The sequence below is a fragment of the Mastigoproctus giganteus genome, chromosome 1 (genome assembly GCF_048544385.1).
Source record: "Mastigoproctus giganteus isolate SK-2022 chromosome 1, ASM4854438v1, whole genome shotgun sequence".
Classification (NCBI taxonomy): Eukaryota; Metazoa; Arthropoda; class Arachnida; order Uropygi; family Thelyphonidae; genus Mastigoproctus; species Mastigoproctus giganteus.
In genome coordinates, this window is record NC_143575.1 from 270,573,485 (window position 1) to 270,586,520 (window position 13,036).

The window sequence follows — 13,036 nt, forward strand, 5'->3', positions numbered from 1 at the left end:
AGTGACTGGTTTGAGGTGGAGAATACATTTTCTGTCATACCAGATACAGTTTCAGCCTGATATTGTCAGTGGAAATGAAATGCAACAAATATTGACACAATTGACGGATACGGCGGGTACATCAGGGCAACATGAAGAAGATTCTGCTAGTGTTAGTAAAAGTCATTGGAGTTACATTTCTCCACCTCAGAAGAAACTTTCATAGGTTCATCCTGTATCCAAAATATTGACAGTATAATGGAAAATGGTAAAACTTCTCCAACCCACATTTATTATAAATTTATAAATGAAGACGTCCTAAATCTTATGGTGAACCAGACAAATTTATATGCTCATCAAGTTATGAATAGTCAAGAAACAGTGAAAGGAAGAATGCAACGATGGAAAGATACTAATGAAAGTGAAATGAAAAAGTTTTTGGGATTCATTCTAGCATACCTATTCTCAGGTATTGTTTCATATCCGAGGTGGGAGTATTATTGGAAAACAGGCCCTATGTACACTATTATCCATTGTTACATAATTTTGGAATGACTTGCAATCGTTTTACTAGCCTACTAAGATGCTGGTATTTTGCAGATAACACAACAGAACATTCTAATCGATTGTATAAAATTCAACCCCTGATTGATCTAGTAATTACAAATTTACGTAATTTATACTTTCCCAGAGATATTGTTGTTTCAACAAATCTATGATACCATTCAGAGGTCGGCTTCTATTCAGGCAATATAACCCTTCAAAAAGTAACAAATATGGATTGAAAGTATACAAGTTGTGTACAAAAGATGGTTACATTTAGTCTTTCAATGTTTACAATGGTCAAACCCTGCCAGATATCAATAAACCTGGATGTGTGGTTATAAAGCTATTAGACAGACTAATAAACAAAGGACAACTTCTAGTTGCAGATAATTATTATATTAGCATACCTCTCGCGAATTACCTGAAATCAAATAATACAGATTTGTGTAGTACACTTCGTAGTAATAGATTGGGAAGAATAAGGAAATAATCCAGAAGAAATTATGCAGGGATGAAAAAATAACAATTCAAAAAGATAATATTGTGATCGCTAAGTGGCATTATAAGAGAGATGTTTTGATGTTGTCAACATGTTTTGATGATGAAATGAAGGAGTGTGGAAGAAGAAATAAACAAGTAAAACCAGAAATGATAACTGAATACAATAAGGTGAAAAAGGGGTATCAGACCAACTTTCAAGTTACCAGTCACCAATGAGAAAATCACTGATATGGTATAAAAAAATTGCAATACAATTAGTTTTCGGGACAGCAATTGTGAACACTTTCCTAATTTTCAATGAATTGCAGCAAGAGAAGAAAGACAATGTCTCTTTTAGAAGTGAGAGAGGCAATCACTAAAGAACTGATGGGAATCAAAAAGGAACCAACCCCTATTATATCCGCTGGTCAATCCTTATCTGGTCAATCCTCAGCATTTTCTGTTGGAAATTCCGAGGCTTACCCATGGTAAAATTCACAGGAAAAGGTGTCACGGATGTTATGAAGAAGCAAAAATTGCTGGAAAAAATCCCAAATTGGCTGCCAAGCAAGTTCATACTGAATGTAAATCATGTGAGAAGCCATATTGTATGAAATGTTATTAAAATAAACATAAAAATTAGTCTTTTTTTTTTTTTTTTTTTCCAGTTTTTTGTACTTCTGAAATAAAATACACTTTTCTTTACATTTTGAAATCTGTTTTATTTACTCCTAAAATTGCATGTAATTTGAAATATTTGATGTAGCTAATGTGTAAAAACTGGGAAACTTTTACACAGGTTCATTAACTTTTCTAAAAAAATATTTTCTTGATAATAAGTCCACAAAATATTAAAAATGTAGGTCATAAGTCCAATTTTTTAAAGATGTTAAGCTGGCAAGGTCCTCGGGAATCACATATGATGCCTGAACTTATAAAAAACTATTGTGCATCACATGTGATTCCCTGGACAGTGAATGTGCAGTACTTTATATACCCATATGCAGTACCTTGCATTGACAAATGCAAAGTACTGCATATGGGTAGCAGTAACCCAGAGAAATGTACCAACTGTGTGGTACTATTTGTGCACAACTGGGTCCTGCTAATGTGCTTAGTTGGAGTGTTTGCAGATCTATCTACTAATTGTCTTGAGTGGGCCAGGCTTTATGAGGCTAGGAGGATTGACAGAATGAGTAGTTTTGTCCATTTAGGTATTATTGGTGGCTGAGATGACAGCTTGCTATTTTGGCCCACCAAAGAACAGAGGTCAGAGAGCATGTGGGTGATATGCTTATTTTGGTTCCTCAGTGAGTAGACCTCATACTTAAGATCCTCAATTTGGGACCTCAACTTGTAAATTAGGAGGTTCAAGAAGTCTGCACTGTCTGGCTGTAGAGGAGGTGTCGACACTACTTTCAGCATTAATTCTTGGATGAATTAATGCTGAAAGTACAAGATGAATCACCTTCATCTTGTAAAGTACCTGTTGTGACTAGTGACTGGTTTGTGGTGGAGAATACATTAATGTTTGAAGCACAATTTTGATTTTTAATTTCCAATGGAAAATTGGGCTGATTAGTGCTGCAGATAATATGCGATGATCATGAGTGAAGGTTCTGGCAAACAAGTATTTGACTGAGGCATTTGTCACATGCGAACCTTTTCCGATATTGTTTGTTGAGATGTGTGATGTCTGTTTTAACCAAGTGGGAACAAAAGGTTATATTGCATACATGACATCAAATGGTTGGTTTCTTCCCATTGCGGCAATAACAATGCTCACTATTAAGAGTTAGTCTTTAATTCTGAGTTATTTGTTCTTTAGCACTGTTAAGCTTGCAGCTTTTTATATTCGCATTTCCATAGAGATGACTGAGAGAACACAAAGAAAGCATAAATGGTTGAGACAGATATACTTAACACAAAAGACAGAATAGAGGGAGGATTTCCCTAAAGAACTTGATAGTGTGATGCTTTGTGACTCGGTCAAGGTTGATGCATCGTCACTTCAAGCCTTTAGGGTAATGGGGAGTTTGCTTGATTCGTAAAGGTTAAAGTGCTGCGTATGCATTGTAATGGAGGAATTCCAGCACAAGCATGAATACACTTAAATAGAAATACTTGTTCATCATATCACAAAGATGATACCACACCACCAGTGAATTCCTCTGCTCAAGGAAGAGGAATTCACTGGTGGGCAAATCATTCTATAAAGTTAAGTATGGCTATCTAAAACTAAATTAATATCAGGAGCATAAACAGACACTGTGTGCCACAACTCATGCACATTCATCTTATACACTTGTTCCCTCCATAAGTATTAGAAGTTACAACTAATTGTTCAGCTGTCTTCCCTCCCTAAGAATCAGAAAGACATGATACTCTCCATATTTCCAACAAGCAAAAAGTGCAAACAAGCTGACAAACTAGGAAAAGAAACAGAAATGCAGGAAGAACTGCTCAGCATGACCACAGTGAACTGGACACATTGAACACACAATAACAATGTACAAATGAGGTGTTCTACTATCAGATACTGATTTTGCTGCTTGCAACATAATGAATAAATTAAATGAATGACTGGGCATGTGCTGGAAAAGGTCACCCCACAAAAAAACTATTCTCAGTTAAGACCTTCTGGAAGTTTGAATTCAACATCTTTTGTTTTACTTCTGAAACAAAGCTAGCCAGCTGTTCTCTTCCATTTTCATAATCTTCTAAGTGACCTGGAAACACTGTGCTATTCCAAACCCCTCACCTTTTCTTGACATTGCTTCTGGGAGGAGACTTTCCTTCCTTGAGAGAATGATAGATAGCATAGCATGAGATTGATAGAATTCCTCCCTCCTAATACTTGCACATGCCAACCCAACATTAAGCTGCTTCTTTCTCCCTGTGAGTGCATGTGTAGCTGCTCATGTGCACTCTTGTAGAGGTATAATCACAATTGCCTAACCCTTTCCAGCTTGCATTAAGTGTGTCAGCTGACTAATCCTACATCCCTCCCTGTAGAGAAGCACTTTCTTTCTCCCTCCCCCACTCTGTGCCAAACTTTATATTCTCCCTTCTACTTTTACCCACGCTTTCCTCCCTTTTTCTCTTCACTCATCATCAGGACTTTCATTCCAAGACCCTAGGATGGCAGAAAGAATCCCAGACAGAGTTTAGTATAGTAGATGACACACCTCCTCGTGGCAAGGCTAGGAACCAGGATGTTGCATTTCAAGTGATCACAACATCCTGGTTACCTAAAAAGCCAATCATACAACACAACAAGTTACAAAACACACAAGGCTATGGGAATCTGCATTATCAATGTGGCAAAGAGAGATGTGTCCCTGTACACGCTATACTCACCTTATTCAAATTCTACATTGCATATTTCTGATATCCCTACAATGTCCACATTTGATGACAACCCAACAATGGTGGCATGGCTTTTTTTTTTTTTTTTTTTTTTAAATCTCTGGAAAAAAAAACTTTTTGGGCATTTTTAAATTGGCCATGGATTATACCAATATATCAACTTTTCTGAAAAGACTGCTATATTTATTGCAAAGATCTTTTAATTTTGATTAAATTAAATTTTTTAAAATTTTGCCTTTTGTATTTTTTTTTAAATTAACAAATCAGAAAAAATACTAGGTCTTTGAAAAATTAAAAAACCATATAAGTAAAAAAATATATCGAATCTGTTATTTTGATCAATTTTCCAGTTGAAAATTCCATTAACCACATGGATTTTAACGTGTGGTTAACGGCCTTTTCATATAATAGCAGAAATAATATGTGCATATATTTCTGATTTAATATGCATAAGTACTTCTAAAAAATTTTAAAAATCTTGTAAAAATCAATTAAGAATTGTATCTAATATGTGCATATTAGATATACATTCTACACCCACTTCAATTTTCATATTTTTTCAAAATTTTATTTCAAATTTGGCACATTCCAGAATGCATTACATGTGATACGTACTTATCTTGCTTCCCACAGAGCAGCATCCATTTTGAATAATATTGTGTTGCATTTCCACATTTTTACTATGTGAAAACAATAAAATCTTTCAAAAACAACACCCACGCAATCGTAGATGTTTAACTTGTGGGAGTGGAAAGGAAGTAATCTTGAATGTTAAACAAACACGGAATTCAAAACTTAATAGCAATCAATAGAAAAAGCATTACACAAGCGGTAGCACAGCACCTGACAGGTATTCACATTTAATTACTTTGTGGAAATTATAAAAAAAAAAAATTCTAGAATTGTTGCAGTAAAAGATTGACTATATTTATGAAACTAGAAATAATTTCAGATTTTTAATCATTAATTGAAGGGTAACATGAAAGCATTCTTTTGAAATGCACCTGTCAGTTGCCACCATACTGCCAGTTTAACCAATACTTAACATTTGTCAGTTTTATTTACTGTGCACTTAACATGTATGACAAGTATATGCATTCATGTTTTTGCCCCTCCCATAAGGATTCCACACCTTGCTTCTCAAACTGTTGCATGTCCCAGAAGAACTACAAGAATCAATTTCTGCTTGCAGCTACTATTGATTTATCAGTCTGTGATTCCCCCCCCCCCCACACAAACTAGCAGTTTTCTGACCTACTATACACTGCCTCTAAACATCACCCCTTCTATTTAAGGGTATCTCATCCCTGTAAAAGACAATCCCTCCTGTTAAGAAGTACAGAATATTCTAAGAAATATTCTACCCCATGATTGCAGAATCTCTCTCTCTCTCTCTCTCTCTAAGACGTATTAGCATTAGTAGAAGCATATGATGCAAGAAAGCAAGCTTATTCAGCATCAGCCAAAAAAAAAAAAAAAAAACACACCACTCCCATTTCACCCCTCCGTTCGTTCGAAATACCTGTCCAGTTGAGCTTTAAATTTGTTTAGGCTTTCAACTTCAACAACAAGTGGTGGAAGTCGGTTCCACCAACCAACCACCCGCTGGCCAAAGGCAAATTTCCGCACATCTATCCGACATCCGTCCTTCCTCAATTTGAATTTATGCCCTCTGAGGTGATTATTCTGAGCAAGATGAAGAATCCCATTGGCATTGAGCATGCTCAAACCATTCAAAGCCTTATACACCTCTATCAGATCACCTCGCCGGTGCCTAGTCTCCAGACTCTGTAATTTGCAAAACTTAAGCCTTTCTTCGTAAGAGCAACCCTTTGTTCCATTCACTAATCTTGTTGCCCTTCTCTGTACCCGTTCCAGCAGCTCTACATCCTTCTTGAAATGAGGCCTCCAGACCTGTATATAGTACTCAAGATGTGGCCTAACCATTGCCTTATACAAGGGAATAATCACCTCCTTATCCCTGCTAGAAAAATTCCTGTATATCATTGACAAGTCACCATGAGCTACTCTTGCAGCTCGTCTGCACTGCTCAGAGAACTTCATATCTGCCTGCACAATTACCCCCAGGTCCTTTTCATTCTCCACCACTGTCAGTGTAGTACTGCAGAGTTGAAACGTTGCTCTGGGGTTACTGTTTCCCATATGTAGTACTTTACATTTGTCAATGTTAAACTTCATTTGCCACCTCTCAGCCCATCTGTTCAACCTTTCCAGATCCTGTTGCAGCAGCATAGCGTCAGTAGTGTCCTTAACAACCCTGCCAACCTTTGTATCATCTGCAAACTTGGACATTAAACTTGATATCCCATCATCAATATCATTCATAAACACCGAAAACAACAACGGACCCAACACTGAATCCTGAGGAACTCCACTAATAACATTAGTCCACGTTGAACAGTGTCCATTGATTACCACTCTCTGTCTTCTGCCACTCAACCATTCCCTTATCCATAGCAGCAATTTGCTTCCAATGCCACACTGCTCCAATTTGTGCAGCAGTCTTCCATGTGCAACAGTATCGAAAGCCTTTCTAAGATCCAAATATATAATATCAAAGTTATTCCCTGCATCCAGTTCTTTTGTGACTACATCATAGTATCCAATCAAATTGGTCAGGCAAGACCTGCCCTTAACAAAACCATGCTGCGTCTGAGCTATAACTGAATTCTTGTCTAGATGATCCTGCAATGCTTCTTTAACCAGTGCCTCCATTAATTTACCTGGAACAGAAGTTAAACTAACAGGTCTATAATTACTTGTGTCAGCCTTTGATCCTCCTTTGTGAATTGGGGTTACATTTGCACATCTCCAGTCTATGGGTACCTCCCCTGAGTCCAAAGAAGCTCTCATAATTATGGCTAGGGGTTTGCTTACTTCCTTTGCTGCCTCCTTTAATATAACTGGATAGATCCCATCCACCCCAGGTGCCTTTTTTATGTTTATCCTCAACAATCTCTCCTCCACTTTCTTCTGAGTTATTACAAAATCATCCAGCTCACTGCCAATGTTTACTTTACCTACATCATTCTCCTTCCTGAATAACTCCTCATGCGTGAATGTAGATGCAAAATACTCGTTTAGATTGTTAGCCACCTGAGCAGGATCCTCAACTGTTGAACCATCAATATCCAGTGGACCAATCTGATTCATCCCTTTCCTTCTTGAGTTTAAATATGTAAAGAACTCTTTTCTGTTTTTCTTTGCATCCTTTGCCAAGGATTTTTCGTAGTCTGCCTTTGCCTGCCTAATCTCCTTTGTGACTTGGTTACAGACCAACTTATATCTATCATAGGCTTCCATGTCACCCATTAATTTGTATGTATCCCATGCATTTTTCTTCTCTGCCACCTGTCTCATTAGTTCATCTGACAACCATTTAGGCCTAAACCTTGAACAATATTTCTTAGTTGGTATGTAAAGCCTGGTAGCCTCCAAGATTATCCTCAATGCTTCCCATTTTGAGTTTGCTGTTGGTAACATCATCAGTTGGTCCCACTGTTTAGAATTTAAATACTGTCTCAGACCATCATAGTCGCCTTATGAAAACAAAAACCCTTCCCTTTACCTCTGATGGTAGTTACCTCCTTGAGTAAATCCCACTTCAACACACTGTGATCACTGCCACCTAGTGGTTCATTTATCTGCAGATTCTTAATGCATGAAGAATCACTACTGATAATCAGATCAAGAGTATTGCTCCCTCTTGTTGCCTCACGAACATGCTGATGTAGAAAACAATCATCCAATAAATCCACAAAAGCCTTGCGAGTGACCAACCCACAAATTCCAGTCAATATCTGGGAAATTAAAATCCCCCATTATAAGACTCTCTGATTTATTGGCCCACTCTATTTCCCTGTACAATATCTTATTATACTCATCAGAGTCATTAGGCCTATAGCACACTCCTACTCTCAATTTTGATTTCCCTATGCTTATGTCACACCAAACTGACTCGACACTGCCCTGTCCATCGATGTCGACTGATAAGGTGAAACTACAAACATTTTCAAATTTAGCCCAAAATTCGTTGCTTTTTTCCAAAATTCGGAGGCCCTACCTATGAAGTAGGGCCTCCAACAGCCTATGGCATATTATAATTACCAACAACGTGCAATAATTTGCCTTTTTTCCTGATCTGCAACATCATTCATTTTTTCCCCCCTGGCAGACATACCATATTCTTGTTTTACCCATCCATTCATGTTTCCCATTTCCCTGATTATATTATCAGGGAAGTGTTGCCAGCACCTTCTGCCTCTGGACATCCTGATGTGTAAGCTCTGGTATTGAGATGGGGCTGCTGAATGCTTAATTCCTTTGAGGGCATTTATCCTTTTTCTCAAACACTCAAATCTGGAACTTGAAAATTTTCTTGTCACATTCCTCAATTGAGTATGTCACCTATGTCATAGGTCCTTACTTACCTTTATTATTGTCTGCTTATTACCTATAATAATAAGTAGACAATAATTACCTGCTTATTACCTATAATAACAGGTAAGACAATCTTTTCCAAAGGATTTTAAAATAGTAAAATTTTATTTATTTTACTATTTTAAATGATTTTTACCATTTATTTTACTATTTAATTTTAAAATTTATTTAAAAATTTTAAAAATAAAAAACTCAAAAAAGTTTGAATTTTTTTTGGTCAGTGACTACTTTCTATCAAAGTTTAAAATATACCAGTTTCAAATTTGATTATTGTTAAGACCCAAAATTTTTTTACCAGAATATTTAAACTAGCTGACTAGTTTTAAGTCAGAACCACTCCAATTGGGACCAAATTGGATAGGAATTCCTTGAAAAAATATTATGATAAAATACCTATCTTTGTGCCAATTCATAATAGAATAAAATCTCTAGACAGCTTTTTCTCCAATTACATTCTTGAAATTATTAATGAGAAACATTTTGGTTCATCAGGACATTATTTAATATTTAAAAAAATAAATAAATAATTAATTGAATTTTTCAGTGCTGCTTTTGCATTTTATACGTATCTTATTTAACCATTCTTATATTTGAACTATACTGTCAGTCAGTCTTTATTTGATTGTTAACTTCTGATAATGTATTTTATTTTAATGATGTTTTATTAGCTCTCACTAATGTTTTGCTGTACAGGACAATCCCTTATTTCAGCTAAATATGTTTGACTGCATTTTGTTCAACATATCTTTCTTAATAATCTTATATATATTTATAAATGAAGATCCCGGTTCACAGCTGATATTCATACAGTAGGGGAGGGGGGGAGAGAGTGAAAAAGTCAATATTTGTTGCTGTTATTTGGTTTTAATGAGCATTAGCAACTAAGGCCATATTGCTCCGGGGATATGCGGTGGTCATTCCCTGACCTTTCCACATCCTCCGTATTTGGTGGTGATGGGCTCGAACCCCGGTCTAATCAAGAAGCGTGTGCTACACACTGCTGCTCCTTCCCACCTGGCTACGGAGGCGCCATGAGAAAGTCAATAGACCATGAGTTATGCAACCACTACCAGATCCTGTCCCCTGACTTCATGGTTGATATCCTATAGAAACATTATAACTATTTTGAATCTTCAGACTGTAGTCCAAAGAACAGCAGATTGAAAATTTAAGAACAGAGGCTTCTCGTTTGAGCATGTTCAGAATTTTACTCACCTAGGTTCGCAGATAAATCAGTCCAACTCAACTAATGGAATTAAGTCCCGTATCCTGAGTGGAAACAGATGTTTCTATGCACATGAAAAACTATTGAAGTCCAGAGTATTGAATAGACATTTAAAATTAAGAATACGTTAAAGCCTCATTTGACCAGTTGTGACATATGGTTGTGAAGCTTGGACATTAACAAGTAAAGATGAGCAGTTGTTGAGAGCATTTGAGTGTAGAATTTTACGAAACATTTTTGGGCCCATACAAGATATTGATGGATCTTGAAAAATCAGAATGAACCATGAACTTGACCATGTTATTCACTGTGCGGACATAGTCAGATTAGTGAAGAGCCAGAGACTTGCCCGGTTGGGACATGTTGTAAGAATGGGTGATAGCAGAACAACTAAGAGTATAATGAAATGGAAACCTACAGGGAGGAGGGCAAGAGGAAGACCACGAAAAAGATGGATGGATGGATAGATGATGTAGAAAAGGACTTAAAGAACATGAGAATAAGAAGTTGGAGAAGTTTGACTTCTGGGAGGGCTTATTGTTGGAACATCGTCGAGAAGGCTAAGACCCTGGGTTATAACCAGAAGAAGAAGAAGGCTGTAACATAAAAAAATTTTAAAACTGAGCTGAGAGACAAAGAATATTTTGTAATTATGATAACTTACATTTTACAAATATGATAACTGTCGTTTGAATAAGTAACAGAAATTTTAAACAGTTTTATAAAAATAGAAACTTTAATTTGATTATTATTCATTTTATTAAAAATTTGTGGTGTGAAAAAAGTCTGATATTTATTTCAGCAGATTAAGGACTGTTGAAATGCAGTGAAAAATACTAATCATTTTTTAAAACAGTTTATTGTCGTCAACAGTGCAAGGGAATCCATTAGAATTGTTTTAAAAATAACAACACCTTATACACAAATGTTTTTGTTAAGTTTTAACACACAATTAGTATAACATTTTTTACAAGTGATTGTTAGGATGTAACCACCCCTATACATTATACAGCTTTTTAATTATGTTGTGAGTTTATATTTATAAAAAAAATCACCTTGGGTTGAGTTTCATTTAACCCTTTACCAAATTAGCTGGAGATCACATTATGAGATGTGGTGTATAACAACGGAATGTTGACATGTACAGTAAGGCACGTAGTGTGATATGATATACAGTTTGATATAAAACTTTGCCAATGGTAATAATAAAAAGTTCTTTTCAAGATATACATAAAAAATAATTTAACATGAGATATTTAAAAAAATAAGTTGTGACATTTAAAAATAGCTCATATTTAAAACAGTTAGCATGACTAATTTGTGATCACTGAGTGTCTAGTTTGTAACCTACAATGAGTGAGCAATACCAGATAGCAGATGTCAGCACTTGTAAACTGGTGGTGGACATTCATGTAGAGAATAATATACCTTGTTTCTCAAGGAAGGAGAAACTCTATAGGACACTTTCATATCCACGGTCATTAAAGGCACAGAAACTGGCAGTTGGTGATTTTGATTCACTTTGTTAGTATACACTTGAAGGTTTTTTTTTTTTTCCAGGCAGTTTTCACACTGCTTTAATATTCTACATCACTGTCACCATTCTGTGTTTTTTTCTTTACTGCTTGATACGAAGGGTTCTTTGCTTATTCATGTTACTTAGCATTAAGCTAATATATGAGGTTAAAAGGTCATCCATTTTGTAACCCTAAAATGAAAAAGATCAATAATTAATTGCAAATAAAACTGTACATAAGATATTCACATATAAAAAGTGCTTTGGTAATACTAACACATGCATGGTGTGCGTGCACCCTCATTTTACTAACAAAGTGTCTTACGTGGTATGAGGGGCATTCAATAAATTATCTACCTACCTATGAAGGAAATGAGATAGAGGCAAAAATCTTTTTTTTATTTTTAAATGTAACTCCCCTAAACTACTTCAATAACTTCTTCAATTTTGTTGGCAATGAGGAAGTACCAAACAAATAAAATTCTTTGTCTTGTCCATCAAAGAAAGCAAAAACAGCAGACTTCAGCAAAGCAATATCCATGTACGTTTTTCTTGAGGTGTCAAAACAGGAAATAGTCACTGGGAGGCTAGATCCAAACTATAAGGTGGATAAGTTCTGTAAAGTCACAGTCTCTCAAAGCAGCAGCAACAGCATGTGACCTGTGCACTGGTGCATTGTCCCCAAAAAGCACACCTCTGGAAAATGTTCCACAGTGTTTTTCCTTTATCACATTCCTTAGGTTGCACAGTATGGATGTATATGACTGCCCAGTGACTGTTTGCTTGTGTTCTGAGTAGTGAATGTACAAAATTCTCTCAGCATCCTAAAAAATGGTAGCCATAATCTTGTCAGATGAAGGTTGTGTCCGAAATTTTTTGGGTGGGGAGAACCCTTGTGCTTCCATTGCATTGATTCTTGCTTGGCCTCAGGATCTCAGTGATGAACCCATGTTTCATCACCCATAAAAATTCTGGAGATGAACGTTTCAGGATCCCTTCCATAAAGTTCTAAATTCTCCTCACAACACCGTACTCTAAATTGCTTCTGCACTGTGGTCAGAAATCTGGGGACCCACCTTGCACTGACCTTAGTCATTCTCATATATTCATGGAGGATGGTTATAACTTTTCCCTCAGGTATGCCATATTCCCTAGAGATTCGGGACACTGTCTGTCATTCAGCACAAGGGTTCTCACAGCTTGGCACATTTCTGGAGTGGTCGCTATCACAGGCCTTCCTGGATGTGGATAATTTTCGATGGATTCTCTATCCCACTTCAATTGTTTTGACCAGAATGTCACCTGTGTATGACAACAGTGCACTTTCGTGAAAGTGCACTGTTGTCATACACAGCCACCATCCTTTTATGAATGGCCTTTGGTCCATTCCTTCTCTGGCGAGAAACTTTATGACTGAACAATGCTCCAATTTCAGCAAATCCATAATTTGATACAGGTGT

At 36.4% G+C, this 13,036-nt stretch overlaps 1 protein-coding gene across 1 annotated transcript in view; it reads right to left on the bottom strand.

The window, feature by feature from the left end:
• Window positions 1-10,974: 10,974 nt before the first annotated feature.
• The window catches only part of ck (unconventional myosin-VIIa ck), a 273,948-nt gene continuing 271,886 nt past the window's right edge, over window positions 10,975-13,036 (bottom strand). Inside the window, exon 47 of the mRNA XM_090377618.1 lies at window positions 10,975-11,768. Within this exon, the coding sequence (XP_090233744.1) occupies window positions 11,679-11,768 (90 nt within the window). The 3' untranslated portion in view covers window positions 10,975-11,678. The remainder of the gene's footprint in view (window positions 11,769-13,036) is intronic.